This window comes from Scyliorhinus canicula, chromosome 23 (assembly GCF_902713615.1).
Source record: "Scyliorhinus canicula chromosome 23, sScyCan1.1, whole genome shotgun sequence".
Lineage (NCBI taxonomy): Eukaryota > Metazoa > Chordata > Chondrichthyes > Carcharhiniformes > Scyliorhinidae > Scyliorhinus > Scyliorhinus canicula.
This window is the reverse complement of record NC_052168.1, coordinates 11,505,607-11,529,269: the sequence shown is the minus strand read 5'-3', so window position 1 is coordinate 11,529,269 and position 23,663 is coordinate 11,505,607. Positions and strand designations below refer to the sequence as shown.

The window sequence follows — 23,663 nt, the reverse complement described above, 5'->3', positions numbered from 1 at the left end:
AAAAGATGTCCAACCAATTTATTTTGACTTGGTGGAGCCAATCACGACCCATCAGATTGGACCTTAGCGCGTCACCCAGCCCCCTACCTCCCTCCACTACTATTAGGGGGAGTTGAGCTGGCCGGTCCCGGTAGCTGACGGGCATTCTGGTCATTCCTAGGATACATAAAGATTCTCCAGCATAGATGGCTAGCCTGGCCTTCGTGTACTTAACACTTTCGGGGCTTGCACATAATTGTATGTTTGCTCATCTACAACTGTAGCAGAGGCCCCTGTGTCCACCTCCATTCTAAGTGGTCAGCCATTGACTAGAATCATAATTGTGGCCTTGCCCATTTTGATATTTCAACTGTGTACCTCAGCTTCATAGAACATAGAACAGTACAGCACAGAACAGGCCCTTCGGCCCTCAATGTTGTGCCGACCCATGATCACCCTACTCAAACCCACGTATCCACCCTATAACCCGTAACCCAACAACCCCCCCTTAACCTTACTTTTATTAGGACACTACGGGCAATTTAGCATGGCCAATCCACCTAACCCGCACATCTTTGGACTGTGGGAGGAAACCGGAGCACCCGGAGGAAACCCACGCACACAGGGGGAGGACGTGCAGACTCCACACAGACAGTGACCCAGCCGGGAATCGAACCTGGGACCCTGGAGCTGTGAAGCATTTATGCTAACCACCATGCTACCCTGCAGGGTTATTCTTAATACTGTGTACTGAAGATGGAACATTTTTTAAAAATTCGCCCCTGTGGGCTTTACTGAGTCTTCCGTTTCCTCCTAATGTGCCCCCTTCTGTTGCAGGCATAACAGGTATTTCCCTGAATTTACCTTTTCCCCAGGGGTGATCTCTCCCACACTAGATGCATTCTTGAAAATTCCTGGTCTGCAGACCAAATTCCCCATATCTCTACACTCTCTTATGGTCTGAGCCACTTTTCTCCACGGTTTCTCCACGGTTTCTGTACCATCACCTCTGGTATCACGACTGCCGGCGGCTTCCCGCCAAACCTGGTGGACCTTGCCTGCTTGGATGCTCTGAAACTCCATCGCCTCCCTGCTCCTTATTTGGTGTTTTCCATAGCTTGGGATACCTTTGATGCCATCTTTAAGGTCATTTCTGCCTTGGCTAGCAATTTATTTTGTATGGTCGTGTCGTTAACACCACAGACCAGCCTGTCTCTCAACATGTCATTGAGAGCAGACCTGAATTCGGGTTGTTCGGCTACAGTACCACAGGAGCCAAAATGTGATACCATGTCAGCCAGGTCACACCAGTGACCTCTGCATGTCACATCCATCCTCAATCGGCCATATTACAAATTGTCCATTAGTCCTGGGTCAGAAACATGCTGTTGGGCTTTAATTATTCTCCTTGCAATTGCCGATCATAGATTCCCTAGAGTGCAGAAGGAGGCCATTTGGCCCGTCGAGTTTGCACCGACCCTCTCAAAGAGCACTCCACCCTATCCCAACAACCCCTTTTCCTAACCTACACATCCCTGGACACTACGGAGCAATTGATTATGTCCAATCCACCTAGCCTGCAGAGCTTCTGAACTGTGGGAGGAAACCGGAGCACCCGGAGGAAACCCACGCACACACGGGGAGAATGTACAGACTCCACACAGACAGTGACCCAAAGCCGGAATTGAACCTGGGTCCCTGGTGCTGCGAGGCACCAGTGCTAACCACTGTGACACAGAGCCGCCCATCATAGCTGATCTACATCTCAATCCATAATGGGAAAAACGTCCTGGTTGTAGGAATACATTGGGGAAGCTTTCCCTATGTAGCTATTTTACTATTCTAACCACCCACCTTCCCCATAATGTCATTCTTTGTCAATCTGCCATCAGATCCCTATGTTGGATGCCCAACAGCACTTCGTTTTGTCCACCAATAGGAAAATGTTTTCTGTCAGCAACATCTCTAATTGGTCCCAGCAATGTCTTTCATAAATTAGGTGGGAAATCCCTCAAAGTAACAAACTGAAGTAACTCTATGAGTCTGCACCATACCTCCACTCAAAGGTCAAAGAGTGTTGGCATTTTTAGATGGAGACTGAGGTCAAAGATCAATCAGTATTTCGATCATGGTTGAGTTTCCATTCACATGAGCCTCATTCTGATTGGTTCCTGAGTCCCAAATCATCTCCTGTGCTGATTGGAATCCAACTGGACAAGGCAGCTGATTGATTGGTCAACAAGTGTGTTTGACCATTGTTGATGATGTAATTTCCTGCTCACTGAAATCACTTTGTTGCCTGGAGTATAAATACAAGGCCTTTGACAGTGTGGTTTTTTGCTATAGTTAGTGTTGTTCCTGAATTTGTGACAGAGGTTTGTGTTTTGTTGGCTATTTGCAAACAAAAAAGTCCACAGTCTCAGAATGGATTCCCAAGTTTGTCAGAACTATCACCAGGATTGTGAAGCAGCTGTCAACAAGCAGATTAATATGGAGCTCACTGCCTCCTACCTTTATCTTTCTTTGGTGAGTTTTGCATTTGTGGATTTTAAATAAAACTGATTGCACTAGTATAAATTCTTGCTCTATTTCAACCTTGGTACCTCTTTAAATTTTGTTACTGTCTTAACAACGACATCCAACCTAACAGTTATACTGCGGGCTGAGATTTGAATAGTAATTTCCAATCTCAACTGGTTGCTTGAGTAATGTGTAAAGAGCAAAAGTGTTCTTGAGTGAATTGTTAATTTAATGTGACTGGAATTTGCTGATTGCCCCTGTAGTTGCTGCATCTGAATGGAATTGTTGACTAATTCAGATGGGAGTTAAGTTGGCAGCAAAGTGGGTGTGGGAATGGAGTCGCCTGTAGCCGGCTGCACTGGTATAGACAGCAACTTTCAGTAATGAACCAGTTAGGATTTTAATCATTTGACCAGTTTCATGCTCACTTTTATCTGACACCAGCTTTAGAACAAAGAAAATTACAGCACAGGAACAGGCCCTTCGGCCCTCCCAGCCTGTGCCGATCCAGATCCTTTATCTAAATCTGTCGTCTATTTTCCAAGGATCTACTTCCCTCTGTTCCCCGCCCCTTCATACATCTGTCTAGATGCATCTTAAATGATATCATGCCCGCCTCTACCTTTTTTACTTGCAGATATTCTGACTACCAGAGAATTCAATCTATTTTCTGGGTGACTGGTCCCATAACTGGTCATTAGTGTTGTGCATAAGATATTCTCAATGGTAATGGGAGAAATTTAACCAATATTGATGCATTCCTAATGGAAGTCATGCCATTTTTCAGGAAGAAATGAGACTCTTCTGTTAGAAGTAATTTTTTAAAAATCCCATTTAAATTTATGTTCAATTTGACTTTTTTCTAGCAGTCAGATGCATTTTTTCTACTATTTCAATTCCTGCTTTGAGTAGGCACTGAACCAATACAAAAGCTTTAATTTAATAAGACTATTCTGTGCCTCAACTGAAATGGAGTCTTTACCTGTTTATCAAAATGGTACTTCAATATTTTTCTAGTATTGGATGGTCATTGTCCCATAAACTAATCCTTCAAATTGGGTTACAGACTATTCGTTAGAATAGAGGAAGGCAAAGAGAGCTTAGTAACTTCATATTGAATCAGCAGTTAGATTTAGTAGAGGGGTTTGCTGAATGATGGAATTTGGGTTGTTCCCTTTCAGACGTCTTTCTTTGACCGGGACGATGTGGCCCTCAACAACTTCTCCCAGTTCTTCAAACATCAGTCCCGGGAGAAGCAGGAACACGCGGAGAAGTTGATGAAATTCCAGAATCAACGTGGAGGCCGCATCCTCCTACAGGATGTGAAGGTTGGACGGGGAGTGGGGGAAATGGCAGCTTCAATTGCAACTGGATAATCCAATCCAAAAGGGGGAGGGAGTTCTTTATAACTTCACCAGTCTCTCTTCACATGAATAACTTGCACAGAACAATGTCTGAATCTTGCTAAGTGGTGGCTGAACACTTTATTTATTGCAAACAAAGCTTGTTTCTGCAGCTTGGGCCGTAGCACTCCATTTAAATAAGAAGTGTTGACCTGATATTGAAGGCCTTCGTAGTGGACAAGTGATGCAAGCACCCTGAAATAACTGACCTGTCTTTCTCCACTGTAGAAACCAGAGAGGGATGAGTGGGGTAACAGTCTCCAGGCAATGCAGGTTGCCCTAGATCTGGAGAAGAATGTGAACCAGAGTTTGCTGGATCTTCACCAACTCGCCACCACCCAGACTGACCCTCATGTAAGCTTCACATCATTGTAATTCTGTTGGAGACCAGAATCCCCACATTCTACTGTAGCCCATGGGTCTGGATGTGAAGTGAACAACATTTTAGGACTTGAATTTAAAAGCTGACAGTCCAGTGCAGGATCATCTGATCAGATGTTAAAACGGAGACCCCTGACGATATGGGTGGATGTAAAAGACCCTGAGGCACTGATTGTCCCCATAGGCCTAATATCTAATCCTTGATCAACATCACATACCATCTGTCTTAGTCACTTATTACATTGTTGTCTGTGGGATCTTGCTCTGTACCCACTGCATGTCCTACTGCTCAACAGTGGCTACACCAAATATGGATTGGATGTAAAGGTGCTTTTGGACATAACAGAAAATTCCTGTCTAGTTTATAGAATTCTCCTGACTTACTAACATCCCAAACAGATTTACAATCTACAAAGGTTTTGAGGCATAATTAAGTGAACACCAATTCTCTGCAAGGAACAGTGGGTGTGCAGAGAACAGATTTTCATGTTTTTGACTTTTTTTTTCTCTTCCAGCTGTGTGACTTTCTGGAGACTCACTATTTGGACGAGCAGGTCAAGGTCATCAAGCGACTTGGCGACTACATCACCAACCTGAAGCGGCTGGGAGCTCCTGAGAATGGGATGGGAGAGTACCTGTTTGACAAGCTCTCGCTGGAGGACAGCAGTTAATGTCACATCCAGGATTTGATTTGTAGATGACTTGGCAGCTGCGTGATGTGCATTTCCAACTACACTTGACCATTTGGAAGAATGAAATTGTAGCAAAGAATTAAATTCTAGCAAAAAAAATATGGATTGAAATAAAAAAAATTCTTTCCCTGATCTTGTCTATTGTCTCTTATTCAGAATATTGCTCCCTTTAATTTGAAACCTTAAGTAGCAAAACTTTGCAGCAACGTTATTGGATTGCAATAGCAATGAGACTGGATTGTCCATGGACTTGGGGTGGAGAACAGATCTCCAGGTTCTACATGCCTGCTGATAACCCAGAAATAAGGGGTAACTTCAATTGGGCTGGTGCAAAGGTTTGGTGATGATATCCATGTGATGTCAATTTGCATCAAATTAAAAATACTTCAAGGCAGTGACTGATGCACTATTGAGAGCAGTTCTCTGTAGATGTGAATGTTTCATTCGATTCCTACAAAAATGTACTTGAGCTTTTTTAGGGAGGGGAGTAAGTCCACTCATGTAGTTTTGTTCTTGGGTTCCATGTGCATCAACAGTTTAAGCTGTTTTCAGATCAGAGGGCTGGAGGACAAGACTAGTTTACATAAAGTATGACGTGTCCAGAACTACTGCCATGTCATAAACACCCTCGACTGGCTACTTTATTGTTCTATTCCTAGTTCCTGTTTGACCTGAAGCTCAACATGGGCAAGGATGTCGTATTCAATATTTTCCCTGCTTGACTGTGATAGAGAAATGCAAACATGATTCATTAGGTAAGCAAAACTAACTTTATTTCCGAATTAGAACTGACTGCTAGCAGTAATGGCTGATACTTGGAGTCGGAAAGCAGTCAAGTACAAACTGCTGAGTCCGTCCCAAGTCTGCGATAGTACAGAAGAATAAGGCGATTTTTATACATTATAGGATCAAGATAACATGAATACAACTTGGTCAGGAATTTAATTGAAAGTAAAACATAAGTAATAATCGTTACAATGGCGTCACCTTGCTCACCTTTAGGGGAATGGAGTTTCATATCATTATCTTGTCTTTGTTTTAAGAAAGGGACAAATTTGTTTACGAACAGGAAGAGACAGTTGTTCAGCTTGATATGCATTGAGACTGCTTCTAGGTTCATGATGAACAAGCCTTATCTAGACTCTCAGAGTCACCCAGTTCTCAGGACATGCTGTCTGTGTATTCTGTGCCTTAGGTTATATGAAAATCAGTTTAAATTCACTTGTACCAGGGCAGCACGGTGGCCTAGTGGTTAGCACAACCGCCTCACGGCGCTGAGGTCCCAGGTTCGATCCCGGCTCTGGGTCACTGTCCGTTTGGAGTTTGCACGTTCTCCCCGTGTCTGCGTGGGTTTCGCCCCCACAACCCAAAAATGTGCAGAGTAGGTGGATTGGCCACGCTAAATTGCCCCTTAATTGGAAAAAATAATTGGTTAATCTAAATTTTTTAAAAAAAATTCACGTGTACCAAGAAAACTTGACTACTTTTCCCATCATGCCATTATTTGCTTCACACAATACCACACTCCCCCCTTTTGTCATATCATGACAACCAGCTAAATAGGTATATCCATGATTCGTTTGAAAATGGGATAGATTCACAACGGATCTAGCATCTCCCAAGACTGGTCACCGTGAGCCATCAGCTACAGAATTGTACTCCGCCACAATCTGTGACCTCATGGTCTGGCATAACCCCATGCTACCATTGCCACCAAGCCAGGGGATCAACCCTGCTTCAATAAAGTGCCAGGATTACCAAAAAAGAGGTGTTAACCTGTTGAAGCTTCAAGACAGAGGTAAGCGTTCCCACAACCATCGGATAAGAATTAAGCTCTGCAGTCCTGTCCCACCAGCCATGACTGGTAGTGAACAATTAAACAACTCACTGGAGGAGGAGTCTCCACAAATATCCCCATCCTCCATCATGGAGGAGCCCAGCACATCAGTGCAAAAGACAAGACTGAAGCATTCGCAATAATCTTCAGCCAGAAGTACCATCTCCTCCAGGCATCCCCCAGCATCAGGGGTACCAGTCTTAAGCCCTCCGTGATGTCAGGAAATGGTTATTGGCACTGGATATTACAAAGGCTATGGCCCTGACAATATTCCAACAATAGTATAGAATAATAAAATTTACTGTACAGATGGAGGCCATTCGGCCCATTGAGTCTGCACCGGCCCTTGGAAAGAGCACCCTGTGGTGATGTATCAGTAATTGGCTAGCTGAAAGAAGACAGAGGGTGGTGGTTGATGGTAAATGTTCATCCTGGAGTTCAGTTACTAGTGGTGTACCGCAAGGATCTGTTTTGGGGCCACTGCTGTTTGTCATTTTTATAAATGACCTGGAAAAGGGTGTAGAAGGATGGGTTAGTAAATTTGCAGATGACACGAAGGTTAATGGAGTTGTGGATAGTGCTGAAGGATGTTATAGGTTACAGAGGGACATAGATAAGCTGCAGAGCTGGGCTGAGAGGTGGCAGATGGAGTTTAATGCGGAAAAGTGTGAGGTGGTTCACTTTGGAAGGAGTAACAGGAATGTAGAGTACTGGGCTAATGGCAAGATTCTTGGTAGTGTAGATGATCAGAGAGATCTCGGCATCCAGGTACATAAATCCCTGAATGTTGCCACCCAGGTTAATAGGGCTGTTAAGAAGGCATATGGTGTGCTAGCCTTTATCAGTAGGGGGATTGAGTTTCGGAGCCACGAGGTCATGCTGCAGCTGTACAAAACTCTGGTGCGGCCGCACCTGGAGTACTGCGTGCAGTTCTGGTCACCACATTATAGGAACGATGTGGAAGCTTTGGAAAGGGTTCAGAGGAGATTTACTAGGATGTTGCCTGGTATGGAGGGAAGGTCTTACGAGGAAAGGCTCAGGGACTTGAGGTTGTTTTCGTTAGAGAGGAGAAGGCTGAGAGGTGACTTAACAGAGACATATAAGATAGTCAGAGGGTTAGATAGGGTGGACAGTGAGAATCTTTTTCCTCGGATGGTGATGGCCAACATGAGGGGACATAGCTTTAAATTGAGGGGTGGTAGATATAGGACAGATGTCAGAGGCAGTTTCTTTACTCAGAGAGTAGTAGGGGTGTGGAACGCCCTGCCTGCAACAGTAGTAGACTCGCCAAATTTAAGGGTATTTAAGTGGTCACTGGATAGACATATTGATGAAAATGGAATAGTGTAGGTCAGATAGGCTTCAGATGGTTTCACGGGTCGGCGCAACATCGAGGACCGAAGGGCCCGTACTGCGCTGTAATGTTCTAAAATTCTAAAAATATGCATCACTGTAGATACACAGGGGTTAATGTAAGTGCATGCAGACTAGCTAGACACTAGAGGGAGCACCAGAGACATGACACACAGACATTTAACCAATAGGTCAGTAAGATAGGACACGACCAATGGGCATTCACGATACACACAGAGGTGACACTACCACAGGGGGCATTACACCAACCCATATATAAAGGACACCGCACACATGGTCTTCCTCTTTCCAGTGGAGACACTCAGTGAATACAGACACAGGGTTGATTCAACATCACACCCACCACGTGGATTGTAGCAGACTGGTTCATCAGTCTGAGTAGCTATAGAAGGAATTAGTGGAGAATCTGAGTAGTAGAATTGTAAATAGTTTAATAAACGTGTTGAAGTTATCTCCATGTCTGAACCTTCCTTTGTCAGAGTGAACATCAAGGAAGCAGCTTATGCTACGCCAAGAGCATAACAAGACACACCCTACCCAAGCCCACGCCTCCACCCTATCCCTGTAACCTAGCTACTCCATCTAATCTTTTGGCATGGCCAAATTTAGCATAACCAATCCACCAAACCTGCTCATCTTTGGGTTGTGGGAGGAAACCGGAACACCCGGAGGAAACCCACGCAGACATGCGGAGAAAATACAAACTCCATACAGACAGTCACCCAAGGCCGGAATCGAACCCGGGTCCCTGACGCTGTGAGGCAGCAGTGCTAACTACTGTGCCACCATGCTGCCCTAATCTTTATTAGTGTCACAAGTAGGCTTACATTAACACTGCAATGAAGTTACTGTGAAAAGCCCCTAGTTGCCACACTCCGGCGCCTGTTCGGGTACACGGAGGGAGAATTCAGAATGTCCAATTCACCTAACAAGCACGTCTTCCGAAACTTGTTGGAGGAAACCGGAGCACCCGGATGAAACCCACGCAGACACGGGGGGAATGTGCAGACTCCACACAGACAGTGACCCATGCCGGGAATTGAACCTGGGACCCTGGCGCTGTGAAGCAACAGTGCTAAGCACTGTGCTACTGTGCTGCTCTACATGAGGCTTGTGCTCCAGAGCTAGCTGTGCCCCTAGCCAAGCTGTTCAGGTACAACTATAACACTGGCATTAATGGCATGTGATAGACAGAGGTAAGCGATCCCACAACCAATGGATCAGAACTAAACTCTGTAGTCCTACCAGATCCAGCTATGACTGGTGGTGGACTATTGAACAACTCACTGGAAGAGGAAACTCCACAAATAACCCAGTCCTCAATGATAGGGAGCCCAACACATATAATGTTAATAATAATCTTTATTAGTGTCACAAGTAGGCTTACATTAACTCTGTGCAAAAGCAAAGGCTGAAGCATTTGAAATAGTCTTCAGCTGGAAGTGCCGAGTGGCTGTCCCATCTCGGTCTCCTCCAGAGGTCCCCAACATCACAGATGTCAGTCTTCAACCAATACGATTCATCCCATGTGATATCAAGAAATGGTTGAAGGTTCTGGCTATTGCAAAGGCTATGGGCCCTGACAATATTCCAATAATAATACTGAAGACTTGTGCTCCAAATTTGCTGCAGCCCCAGCCAAGCTGTTCCAGTGCAGCTACATTGGCATCTACCCAGAATGGTGGGAAATTGCCCAGGTATGTCCTGTACACAAGAAGCAGGACAAATCCAACCTGGACTATTACAGTCCTATCACTCATCAGCAAAGTGATGGAAAGGGGTCATCAACGGTGCTATCAAGCGCCACTTACTCAGCAATAACCTGCTGACTAAGGGTTTCGCCAGGGTCACTTAGCTCCTGACCTCATTACTGCCTTAGCTCTAAGATGGACAAAAGAGCTGAATTCTAGAGGTGGGACAAGAGTGACTGCCATTGACGTCAAGGTAGCATGTGATTGAGTTTGACATCAAGGAGCCCGAGCTAAACTGGAGTCAATGGGAATCAGGGGGAACACTCTCCGCTGGTTGGAGTCATACCCGGCACAAAGGACGATGGTTGTGGTGGTTGGAGGTCAATCATCTCAGTCCCAGGACATCACCTCAGGAGTTCCTCAGGATAGTCTCCTAAACCCAGCCAACCTCAACTGCTTCATCAATGATCTTCCTTCTAACATAAGGTCAGATGTAGGGATGTTCGCTGATGATTGCACAATGTTCAGCACCATTCGACACTCCTCAGATAATGAAGCAGTTTACCTGGAAATGCAGCAAGACCTGGACAATATCTAGGCTTGGGCTGACAAGTGGCAAGTTACATTTGGGCCACACAAGTGCCAGGCAATGACCATCTTCTATAAAAGAGGATCTAACCATCGCCCTTTGGCATTCAATGGCATTACCATCACTGAATTCCCCCACAATCAACATTCAGGGAGATTTCCATTCACCAGAAACTGAATTGGACTATTCATATAAATACTGTGGCTACAAGAGCAGGTCAGAGGCTGGGAATCCTGTGGTGAGTAACTCATCTCCTGATCCCCCAAAGCCTGTCCACCATCGACAAGGCAGAAGCCAGGAGTGTGGTGGAATACTCTCCATTTACCTGGATGAATGTAGCTCAAGAAGCTCAACACCATCCAGGACAAAACAACCAATTTGATTGGCACCCCTTCCACAAACATTTACTCCTTCCACCTCCATTGCACATCGCAGCCGTGTGCACCATCTACAAGATGCATTGCAGGAACTCCCCAAGGATCCTTCAACATTGCCTTCCAAAGCCACTACCATCTAAAAAGACAAGGGCAGCAGATTCCTGGGAGCACCATCACTTGGAAGTTCCCCTCCGAGTCACTCACCATCCTGACTTGGAAATATATCGGCCGTTCCTTCATTGTCACTGGGTCAACACCCAGGAATCCCTCCCTAACAGCACTGTGGGTGCACCTACACCATATAGACTGCAGCGGTCAAGAAGGCAGCTCACCGTCACCTTCTCAAGAGCAATTAGGAAGGGGCATCGAAGACCGGATCCAGTATTAATTAATTATTTTTCAGAACTCACCTTACGGTTGCTGACCTTTGTTCGAGAACAGCTGGTGTGCATCTCAATCCATCTTGGGGAGGCGTTCTGGCGGTAGGAATACATTGGGGGGGGGGGGGGGGAGCTGTCCCTATGTGACTCCATGCTATTTAACTACACCACACACCCATCAACCCGCCTTGCTGAACAACATCAAGATTCCATATCAACTAGTTCTGGAATCTGACCTCAAAAAGTTACCCTTGGAATTGACACTGGCCTGAGCTGAGGTGTATTATGGTCTGCCTCCGATGCCACCTCTGTTGGTGCAGTGAACATGTAGGAAAATAGTGGCCTGCAAATGGCACGGCGATAATATTGGAGGATGGTTCTTGGCCTGGGCCTGGGGCCTGGTTTCTTTGCTGTCCATTTTACGTAACCAGTACCAGAAAATGCCTCGACTGAAATGTTCTTGAGCGCGGATGGTTGTTGTTGTAACAAATAATCACCCAAATGGAGATAACACAATGGCAGCCACACAATATGCATCCAGTAAGTGGAAATTAGACACTGAGGCCTGAGGCCTACCACGTAGCCGGAGTTTTCAGCACTGGATTTCAAACTGGGCTTCCTGTGATCAGCATGGGTCCACAGCGTCATCATCCGTCAATCTACCATCAGATCCCGAGATTGGATGCCCCACACCACTTGACTTTGTTTTTTTTGGTGTTTTGTTTGTGAATTTATGACCTGCACGTTTGTCTACACGGGCCGGATTAGGCCAGCATCCGCCACTGGCACTGGCGTGATGCTGGGTGTGACAACCCAGCAAAAGAACATAAAGTAACTGATGGATAAAACAAAAGAGGGGAGGGCCCCAAAATAACGAGTGGAGCACAGCCCAAAAAGAACGAGAAAGGAAACAAAAACTTATCACAAACCCGTCAAATTAAAGTGTGAGAAAATCGGGGACGATAAGGCAATCCAATCCCTGCGGTGCCCACCGAGCACGGAAGGCCTCGAGTGTGCCCCGTGGATACCACATGCTCCCTCTCCAGGGACACCCGGCCTCGAACGAGGCCGCGGAAGATGGGCAGACGGTCAGGCTGGAGGATCTCCAGCACTTTGCTTTGTACACAAATGGGGAAATGTTTTCTGCAAACAATGTTCTAATTGGGATTCCCAGCAATTAGGGGAGAAACTCCCACTAAAGTACATTGAACATGTCCTAATACCTCCACTCAAAGGGCTTTTAGAGTGCTGGCATTTTCAGGTGAAGATCAATCAGTATTTCTACGATGGTTGAGTTTCCATTCTCATAAGCCTCTCTTTGAACATTCTGATTGGTCCCCCATCGTCTCCTGTGCTGATTGGAATCCAATTGGACAAGGCAGCTGATTGATTGGTCAACAAGAGTGATTGGCCATCATTGATGATGTCATTTCCTGCTCAAGAAAATCACTTTGGTGCCTGGAGTATAAATCCAAGTTCTTTGGCAGAGGGGTTTTAGCCACAGTTAGGGTTGTGCCTGAATTTGTGATAAAGGTTTGTGTTTTGTGGGCCATTTGGGAAAGAAAAAAAAATATCAATCCCTGATCATAGAATGGATTCCCAAGTTTGCCAAAACTATCACCAGGATTGTGAAGCAGCTGTCAACAAGCAGATTAATGTGGAGCTCACTGCCTCTTATCTTTATCTTTCTTTGGTGAGTTTTGTCTATATGGATTTAAAATAAAATCTATTGTGTTTAATAAATTCTTGCCCTGTTTTAACATAACTTAATTTATTACATCAGCTCAGTTGAAGAGTTATCTGAAGTTGAAACATTAGATTTGTGTCCTCTCCTCTGATGTTATCAGACCTGTTTTCAGCATTTGTGTTTCTGATTCATCTGCAGTAATTTGCTGTTCTCTTCTGACTTGGTACCTGTTTATTGAGCTCTGTTTCGGTCCTAACTAAACATCAATCCAACTGAATTATCATGTTACACAGAATCATAGAATTTACAGTGTGAAAAATGAAATGAAAATTGCTTATTGTCTTGAGTAGGCTTCAATGAAGTTACTGTGAAAAGCCCCTAGTCGCCACATTCTGGTGCCTGTCTGGGGAGGCTGGTACGGGAATTGAACCGTGCTGTTGGTCTGCTTTAAAAGCCAGCAATTTAGCCTAGTGAGCTAAACCAGCTCACTGGAAGGAGGCCATTTGGCCCATAGAGTCTGCACCGGCCCTTGAAAAGAGTGCCCTACTTAAACCCATGCCTCCACCTTATCCCCAGTAACCCCACATAACATTTTGAACAGGGCAATTTATGTCTAATCCTCCTAACCTGCTCATCTTTTGACTGGGAGGAAACCCATTCACACATGGGGAGAACATGCAGGCCCCGCACAGTGACCCAAGCTGGGAATCGAACCTGGAGCAATGAAGCAACTGTGCTAACCACTGTGCCCTTACTACAGGGTGAGACTTTCAGTGATGTCTGAACTCAACCTGGTGTGTGGGCTGGCTGTTAGAATGATGTGCAGAGAACAAAAGTGTTCTTGAGTTAATCTTTCATATGTGAGTGGGATTTTCTCCTCACCCCTGTCGTTGCCTCAACTGAATGGAATTATTGACTACTAGTTCAGGTGGGATTTGAATCAGCAGCAAGGTGTGTGTGGGAATGGAGTCACCTGTAGGCCGCACTGGGTATAGACAGCAACTTTCATTCATGTACCAGTTGGCATTTAGACAGCTTTATCTGACATTGATTTCACTTCCAAATGTTCTCTCGCTGCCTGAGATTTAAACATGTTCTCTGGGAGACTTAATCCATAACATTAAGTGTGTCAATATCGTGCAGACAAGATACTCTGAAGTTATGGGAAGGAAACTGCAGCAATACTGACGGCTTTCCTAATGAAGTATTATATTCTGGAGAAATTAGACTTTTTTAAATTCTCATTTGTCTAATATTGCAAATGTGTAAATTCAATTTTTTTCCCCAGCAGTCAGTTGTACTCTGTTATTGTTTCAATAATATTTAATTGAGTAGATGCTAAACCATGCAAAATGGTTGAATTTCAATCAATAAGAAATCTAGGAGTATTTATTAATCAAATGGGCAGCATTGTGGATAGCACAATCGCTTCACAACTCTAGGGTCCCAGGTTCGATTCCGGCTTGGGTCACTGTCTGTGTGGAGTCTGCACATCCTCCCCGTGTGTGTGTGGGTTTCCTCCGGGTGCTCCGGTTTCCTCCCACAGTCCAAAGATGTGCAGGTTAGGTGGATTGGCCATGATAAATTGCCCTTGGTGTCCAAAATTGCCCTTAGTGTTGGGTGGGATAACTGGGTTATGGGGATAGGGTGGAGGTGTTAACCTTGGGTAGTGTGCTCTTTCCAAGAGCCGGTGCAGACTCTATGGGTTGAAAGGCCTCCTTCTGCACTGTAAATTCTAAATTCTATGAAAACTGTACTTCAAATATTCTGCTGCTATTGGATGGCCATTGTCCCAGAGACTAATCTTCAGAATTGGAAATTGAGTCACAGACCACTTGATCGAATTGAGGAAGGTGAAGAGAATTTCAACTCTCTTTTCATATTGAATAGTTTGGTTGGAAAGCTAGAAGAGGATATGTACTAATGTTATTCAGTGGTATGGTTCATGTAATCTGAATTTTTCTCTTTCAGACGTCTTTCTTTGACCGGGACGATGTCGCCCTCAGCAATTTCTCCCAGTTCTTCAAACATCAGTCCCAGGAGAAGCGGGAACATGCGGAGAAGCTGATGAAATTCCAGAATCGACGTGGAGGCCGTATCCTCTTGCAGGATGTGAAGGTTTGAATTGTGGGGATGGGTTCATTACCAGAGGGGAAATGTTCATTGACCTCTGGTGTCTGGTCTTCTCCCTGACCTAGTTGAGTCATTCAGTCCTGGGTGGGAGGACTGAGCTGTCTGGAGGCCCAACTCCAAACACCTTTTGTACATCAGTCCTGTAACCCTGCACAAAGCAAGGAAAATGTTGACATGAGGGTGAAAACAATGTAATTACCGCACCCTGAAATAACTGACCTGTCTTTCTCCACTGTAGAAACCAGAGAAGGATGAGTGGGGCAACAGTCTCCAGGCAATGCAGGTTGCCCTGGATCTGGAGAAGAATGTGAACCAGAGTTTGCTGGATCTTCACCAACTCGCCACCACCCAGACTGACCCTCATGTAAGCTTCACTTCATCATAATTCTGATCACTGGTAGGCTTTGGTTGATCATGTCACAGACAATACAAAATGTGTCCAATTGGAGCCCCAACACAACATTGTCCTGAAGCTGCACATAACGATTGGCCATATGGGCCTGAATGTGGGTGAGCATGATTCCACACTGCTATTGGATAAAACTATTTAAATGGTGTTTGTGGCTGCATTGGTAGAGCACGGAGGTCAGAATTTTCTACATTGAAGCCCATTCAAGACATGATTAACAGTCTGTATAATCTTTATTGTCACAAGTAGACTTGATTGATTGATATTGTCACATGTGCTGAAGTACAGTGAAAAGTGTTTTTCTGCAGCCAAGGGAACAGACATAGTAGACAAAAGAATAATCAACAGCGTACATTGACAGTGGTGCATCAACAAGTGATTGGCCTTGTTCCCAACTGCAACCAAACAAGAGCAGCATAGGGTGGCATGAATAGTGTTCTTACAGGGAACAGATCAGTCCGAGGGAGAGTCATTGAGGAGTCTAGTAACTGTGGGGAAGAAGCCGTTCCTATATCTGATGTGCGGGTCGTCAGACTTCTGTCTGATGGAAGGGTCTGGAAGAAGGCAATGCCTTGGTGGGAGGGGTCTCTGATAATGCTGTCTGCCTTCCTGAGGCAGCAGGAGGTGTATATAGAATGAATGGGAGGAAGGCAAGCTTGTGTGATGTGTTGGGCTGTAGTTCACCACACTAATGCAGGCTTGCATTAACACTGCAATGAAGTTACTGTGAAAATCCCCTAGTCACCACACTCCGGCGCCTGTTTGGGTACACTGAGGGAGAATTCAGAATGAGCAATTTGCCAAACGAGCATATATTTTGGGACTTGTGGGAAGACACCAGAGCATCCAGAGGAAACCCATGGGGGAGAATATGCACACAGCGACCCAAGCTGTGAATCGAACTCCGGGGAGGAGGGGGGCCTGGTGCTTTGAAGCAACAGTGCTAACCACTGGTACCATACCACCCAGAACAATCTGATGTGCCAGATCTAGAAGCATTACTTTTTAAGAGCAGGAATGTTACATTTTCCAGGTCAATATGTATTGATCAAATGGCAATCATTTATCACATTGGTACTGAGAGCTTGCTTGTACATAACTGCTCCCATTTCCTGTATCGCAACAGACTACAATGCAAAAGTACTTGATTGGCTGTAAGGTGCACATTGCAACAAAAGCTCCTCTTACCTTCTCGTGACCTGCTGAATCCCAAACAAATTTATGATCAGTGAAACTTCCAATAGGTGATTTGGTTGCAGGCATGGTGAAGCCAACTCCTTTCCGTTTCCCTACAAGGAGCAGCAGTGATTGGCACTACTGCCTCAAGTGCCAGGGACCTGGGTTTGATTTTGACCTTGGATGACATCTGTGTAATTTGAACATCTGCCCTGCGTCTGTGGGTTTCCTCCAGGTGCACTGTTTCTTCCCCCCCCCCCCCCCCACCCCTCAACCTGCATGTGGATTGGCCATTCCAAATTGTCTCCAGATGTGTTTTTGGGGGTTATGGGGATTGGGCCTTGGTAGGTTCCTTCCGAGGGTTGATGCAGACTCTATGGGCTGAATGGCCTGCTCCATAATGCAATGTAAAGAGAGTTGGCTGCAGAGGAACTGATCTTGTGTCTCGACTATCTCAATATTTCTTTCCCTTCCAGCTGTGTGACTTTCTGGAGACTCACTATTTGGACGAGCAGGTCAAGGTCATCAAGCGACTGGGCGACTACATCACCAACCTGAAGCGGCTGGGGGCTCCTGAGAATGGGATGGGAGAGTACCTGTTTGACAAGCTCTCGCTGGAGGACAGCAGTTAGTGTCGCATCCAGGATTTGATTTGTAGATGTCTTGGCTACCGTGTGATGTGCATTGCCACCTATACCTGGACCATTTGGCTGTCTCCAGGCAGAAGAAATTGACTTGCTGTGTCAAATTAATTGAATAAAAAGATGCTTGCTAACTTTACTTGTAGCTTCAGTTATTGACTGGTTTAACAAATTCCAATAGCTTGTGATCCTGTAGATCATCCCTTCAGATTTGGGAGGATGATGTCTGTTGACTTGTGGACTTCTGTCACACTGAACATGTCCATGAGACATAGAAACAGAATTAGGCCACTCGGCCCACTAAGTCTGCTCTGACATTCAATTGTAGCTGATTTTTCTCCTTCTCCTGCCTTCTCCCCGTGACCCCCAATCCCCTTATTCATCTTATCTGTCTTAAAGACACTCAGTGATTTGGCCTCCACAGCCTTCTATGGCCTCCACAGCCTTCTATGGCAGAGTTCCACAGATTCACCACCCTCTGGCTGAAGAAATTCCTCCTCATCTCTGTTTTAAAGGATCATCCCTTTAGTCTGAGATTGTCCTCTGCCGCTAGTTTTTCCTACCACATCCACTTATCCATGCCTCGCATTATCCTGTAAGTTTCATAAGATCTCTTCCCCCCCCCCCCCCCCCATCCTTCTACACTCCCCAAGTACAGACCCATAGTCCTCAACCATTCTCGTCATTCCAGAGATCATTCTTGTGATCTTCCTCTAGACCCTTTCCAAGGCCAGCACATCCTTCCCTAGTTATGAGGCTCAAATCTGCTCACAATACTCCAAATTGGTCTGACCAGAGCCTTGGACCGCCTCAGAAGCCTTGTATTCTAGCCCTCTTGACATGAATGCTAACATTGCATTTGCCTTCCTAACCGCCGACTGATCCTCCACATTAACCTTGAGAATCATGAACAAGGACTCCCCAAGTCCCTTCTGTGCTTCTGATTTCCTAAGCATTTCCCCATTTAGAAAATAGCCTATGCCTAAACTCCTCCTTCCGCATACATAACCTCACACTTTTCCACATTGTATTTAATTTGCCACTTCATTGCTTCAAATCCTTCTGCAGCCCCCTTGCTTCCTCAATACTAACTGTCCCTCTACAGATCTTTGTATCATCTGCAAACTTAGCAACAGTACCTTCAGTTCCTCCTTCCAGATCATTAATGTATATCGTGAAAAGTTGTGGTCCCAGCACAGACCCCTGAGACACATCACTAGTCACCGGCTGCCATCCTGAAAAAGACCCCTTTATCCCCACTCTCTGCCTTCTGCCAGTCAGCCAATCCTCTATCCATGCCAGGATCTGGCCCTTGGCACTATGGGCTCTTAACTTATTTAACAATCTCCTATGCAGCACCTTGTCAAAGACCTTCTGGAAATCTAAATAAATCTCATCCACTGGTTGGTTCTCCTTTGTCTAACTTCATTGTTACCTCCAAGAACTCTAACAGATTTGTCAGACATGACTTCCCTTTGACAAAGCCGTGCTGACTCAGTTCCACTTTATCATGCATTTCCAAGTGCTTTGCGAAGGGGCTGGTTTAGCTCACCAGGCTAAATCGCTGGCTTTTCAAGCAGGCCAGCAGCACGGTTCAATTCCCGTACCAGCCTCCCCGGACAGGCGCCGGAATGTGGCGACTAGGGGCTTTTCACAGTAACTTCATTGAAGCCTACTCGTGACAATAAGCGATTTTCATTTTCATTTCATCTCATCTTTAATAACAGACTCTAAAATCTTACCAATGACCGAAGTCCGGCTAACCGGCCTAGAATTTCCCATCTTCTGCCTCCCTCCCTTCTTAAACAGTGGTGTTACATTAGCCACTTTCCAGTCCTCTGGGACCCTTTCTGCTTCCAGTGATTCCTGAAAGATCATCACTAATGCCTCCACAATTTCCTCAGCTATCTCTTTTAGGACCCTGGGTGCAGTCCATCCATCCAGGTGACTTATCCGCCTTCAGATCTTTCAGTTTCCCCAGAACCTTCTCCTTAGTAATGGTCACTGCACTCACCTCTGCCCCCTGATTCTCCTGGAGCTCTGGCATCCTACTGGTGTCTCCCACTGTGAAGACTGATGCCAAGTAACTATTCAGTTTGTCTGCCATAGGCTTGTCCTGAATTTGAGATTGTTATGACAGAAGGGGGCCTGCAGGTATTAACAATTTCTATCCCTGGCCTTTAATGCAATTAAATTTGTACATCTTCTCTCTGGGTCAGCCTGGGTTTTGCTTTAAGTGATTCAAGGGGTTTGGTAATGGGTTCATTTGTTGAGGCTAGGCACATAAACCAGTTTGCTTATTTTGCGAAATAACTTAAAAGGAGAAGTTTTTTCCCGTGGGAAGGAAGATTGGGCCACCCATCTGTCCCAATCTTAGATTCTGCTCCAGTTTTTAAATGTGTTGGGGGTACAAAGTATAACAGGTGTTTTTTTTGGATGTCAAAGTTTGTGTAACTTGGAGCCAGAATGTGAAGTTTACTTTGTATCACCATCTACCTCAATTGGACATCAAAACATTTCCTCCACAGTTGCTGGGTGTCAAAGATTAATTCCTTCACCTCCATTCAATAGGCAACATTGATAAGCCATCCTAGGGTGGACCCCCTGCTTAAATAACTCCTGTGCCTTTGAGTCAGCCACCCAAGGGTTTGGGATTTTTTAAAAAATCATTTCACAGCAGTAACACTCCAGGAACTGAGTTCAAATCAAACTTTCTTCAATTGACAGAGACCTGAACTCCATTGGATTATAGTTTTGATTTCCACTCTGCCCACTGCTGGGGAAGGGAACAAGAACAGGGTGCGTGATTCTCCCATGCTGCACCGTATGGCAGAATCGCCGTTCACGCCATTTTTTCCCACGGCGCCGGTCTGACGCGGCAGGCAATTCTCCGAGGAGCGGAGAATCGGCGCCATTTGCGCCGGCGCGATTCTCCGGCCTTGATGGGCCGAGCGGCCACGCGGAAACGGCAGAGTCCCGCTGGCGCCATTCACACCTGGTAGCTGCCGGCGGGAACTCTGCGCAAAGTGTCGGGGGACGGCCTGTGGGGTGGGGAAAAGCGCTCCTTCACCGGGTGGGGCCTCCAATGGGGTCTGGCCCGTGATCGGGGCACAAGGATCGGCGGGCTGGCCTCTCCAGCCCCAGCTCTACTATACTACGTGGCCGGCCCCAGAACCCCTACGCCATGTTGCGTCGGGGCTGGCGCACTGAGGAAGTCCCCCCACGCATGCGCGGGTTGGCGCGGTGTCCATTTGGCGGCGGGAAGGGAGGCTGGAGCGGCGTGAACTGCTCCAGTGCTGTGCTGGCCCCCTGTGGGGGCCAGAATTGGTAGACCCCGTGCCTGTTTCGCGCCATCATGAAACACGACAACGTTCACGACGGCACGAACACTCTGTCTCCATGTTGGAGAATTGCACCCATGGTGACCTGGAAATAATGCTGCGGTATTAGTGGGTAAAGACTTTGGGTAAAACGGTTTACTAATAAACTGGTCAAAGTGTCTGACAGTTTACAGACAGCAGGTTATAACAGAGCACTTAGGTACATTCAAGATAATCAGGCAAAGTCAACATATTTTTAATGAGAGGGAAATTACATTTAACCAATTTATTGCAGTTCTTTGAAGAAATAACAGAAGCTGTGGATAAAGGGGAATGGGTGGATGCACTGTACTTAGATTTCCAGAGGGTGAACCAGTGGATGTACTGTACTTAGATTTCCAGAGGGCATTTAATAAGGTGCCACATCAAAGGTCATTGTGGAAAAGGTGGCATGTGGAGCAGTGGATAGCACTGGGACTGCGGCGCTGAGGACCCAGGTTCGAATCCCGGCTCTGGGTCGCTCTCCGTGTGGAGTTTGCACATTCTCCCCATGTCTGCATGGGTTTCACCCCCACAACCCAAAGATGTGCAGGTTAGGTGTATTGGCCACGCTAAATTGCCCCTTAAATGGAAAAAAAAAAAATCGGGTACTCTAAATTTATTTTAAAAAAAGGTCATTGTGGAAAATGTAAGATGGTGTTGGTGTTGGTGTTGGGGTGGTGGGGGGGGGGGGGGGGGAGTAACATATTGGCATGGATAGAAGATTAGCTATCTAAGAGGAAACAGACTGTAAGCATAAATGTGTAAATCTGTGGTTGGCAGGATGTATGAAGGGTACACCACAGGGATCAGTGCTGGGGCCTCAACCCTTTACAATTTTTGCAAATGAGTTAGATGAAGGGACCGAAGGTCTGGTTGCTAAATTTGCTGATGACACAAAAATAGGTAGGAAAGTAAATTGTGAAGAGGACATGAGAAGGTTATGAAAGGTTATAAATAGGGTTGGGCAGTGGGCACAGGTCTGACAAATGGAATATAATGTGGGGAAAAATGAGGTTGTCCATTTTGGAAGGAGGATTGAAAAAAAAAGCAGATTGTTTAAATGGTGAGAGATTACAGAGCTCTGAGATGCAGAGGGATCTGGGTGTCCTACTGCACGAATCACAACAGGCTGGAGAGTAAGTGCAGCAAATAATTAGCAAAGCTAATAAAATGCTTTCATTTTTTGCTAGCCGAATTGATTACAAAAATAGGGACGTTATGCTTCAAATATAAAGGACATTAGCGAGAATAACATCTGGATGACCGTGCCGCCCGAGACTTACTAGACTAATATCTGGAATGGTTGAGTTGTCTTATGAGAAAAGGTTGAAGTTTAGAAGAGGAAGAGGTGGCTTGATTGAAACATATAGAGTCCTGAGGGGACTTGACAGGATGGATGTGGAGAGGATGTTCCCTCTTGTGGGAGAATCTAGAACTCGGGGCCATTCTCTAAAAATAAAGGGTCGGCCATTTTATAAACAGAGACGAGGAAATAATTTTCCTCTCAGAGCAAATTCCCTTGGGGAATTCTCTTCGTCAAAAGGTGGTCAAGGAAGAATATCTGTGAGACAGAGGTGGATAATCGGGCAGCACGGTAGCCTTGTGGATAGCACAATTGCTTCACAGCTCCAGGGTCCCAGGTTCGATTCCGGCTTGGGTCACTGTCTGTATGGAGTCTGCACATCCTCCCTGTGTCTGTGTGGGTTTCCTCCGGGTGCTCCGGTTTCCTCCCACAATCCAAAGATGTGCAGGTTAGGTGGATTGGCCACGATAAATTGCCCTTAGGGCCCAAAATTGCCCTGTGTTGGGTGGGGTTACTGGGTTATGGGGATAGGGTGGGGGTGTTGACCTTGGGTAGGGTGCTCTTTCCAAGAGCCGGTGCAGACTCGATGGGCCGAATGGCCTCCTTCTGCACTGTAAGTTCTATGATATCTATGATAATTCTTGATAAGCAAGGGTTGGTGAAAGGTAATCGACATAGGTAGGAATGTGGGGTTGAAGTTCAAATTAGATCAGCCATGATCTTATTGAATGGCTCGAGGGACTGAATGGCTTGAAACTGCTCCTAATTTGGATGCTTAAGGGAAGGGGCAGCACGGTAGCACAGTGGTTATCACTGTTGCTTCACATGTCCAGGATCCCACGTTCGATTCCCGGCTTGGGTCACTGTCTGTGCGGAGTCTGCACGTTCTCCCCGTGTGTGCGTGGGTTTCCTCCGGGTGCTCCAGTTTCCTCCCACAAGTCCCAAAAGACGTGCTGTTAGGTGAATTGGACATTCTGAATTCTCCCTCAGTGTACCCGAGGAGGCGCCCGAATGTGGCAACTAGGGGCTTTTCACAGTAATGTCATTGCAGTGTTAATGTAAGTCTACGTGTGACACCAATAAAGATTATTATTATTATGTGCTATAGGGTGGGTGGGCGCCTTGGAGACCCTTATTTTTCAACCTTGTCTTTCAAAAGTTAGAAATAAAGACTCCCTCAGAGGAACCAAAGAATGTAACTCTGCGCATCTGCAACAAGCTTGTCTTAATACAGCCTCTCAAAGTCAAAATAAGATTTGAGAGGATATTTTATTGTTGTTTTTGGGTAGAAACACTTACAGAGTTAGGGTCAAAGGCCAATCACCAATTCTATTATGGTTGAGTTGTCAATCAATGGAACCTCTTCTTTATCATTCTGATTGGTTCCTGGGCCCCAAATCCTAGTGGCCAGGCTTTTGTGGCCACTCTCACCCAGTCTTGCCAAACTGAATGGCCATTTGAATGGGTCGCCACGACTACCGGTGGGGGTGGGAGATTCGCTGAGGGAGAGCCATGAAATCCTGGCCATAATTGCCTCACGAAGCAGTTGGGCTGGGTAGCCAGGCTCTGTGCTGCACATATTCTACATCAACAGGAGCGGAAAATATCTCATCGGAAATGTTCTTGACGGTAGATGGTTGTCCGTTGGTCCAAAAAAAACTGATGGAGATAATACAATGGTGGGCAGGCTCCCAGTAATTGATTCTGGGGGGATTAGATATGGAGGCCT

General features: G+C 45.8%; 2 protein-coding genes across 2 annotated transcripts; both read left to right on the top strand.

Moving 5' to 3' along the window:
* The first annotated feature begins 2,324 nt into the window (after positions 1-2,324).
* LOC119956389 (ferritin, higher subunit-like) lies at positions 2,325-5,107 on the top strand. Its single transcript, XM_038783568.1, has 4 exons — positions 2,325-2,505; positions 3,681-3,827; positions 4,131-4,256; positions 4,799-5,107. The coding sequence occupies exons 1-4, from the start codon at positions 2,404-2,406 to the stop codon at positions 4,952-4,954; spliced, it is 531 nt and encodes a 176-aa protein (XP_038639496.1). The 5' UTR covers positions 2,325-2,403; the 3' UTR covers positions 4,955-5,107.
* Positions 5,108-12,813: 7,706 nt separating this feature from the next.
* LOC119956390 (ferritin, middle subunit-like) lies at positions 12,814-17,408 on the top strand. The gene is made up of 4 exons (XM_038783569.1): positions 12,814-12,916; positions 14,882-15,028; positions 15,282-15,407; positions 17,105-17,408. The coding sequence occupies exons 1-4, from the start codon at positions 12,815-12,817 to the stop codon at positions 17,258-17,260; spliced, it is 531 nt and encodes a 176-aa protein (XP_038639497.1). The 5' UTR covers position 12,814; the 3' UTR covers positions 17,261-17,408.
* Positions 17,409-23,663: the final 6,255 nt, after the last annotated feature.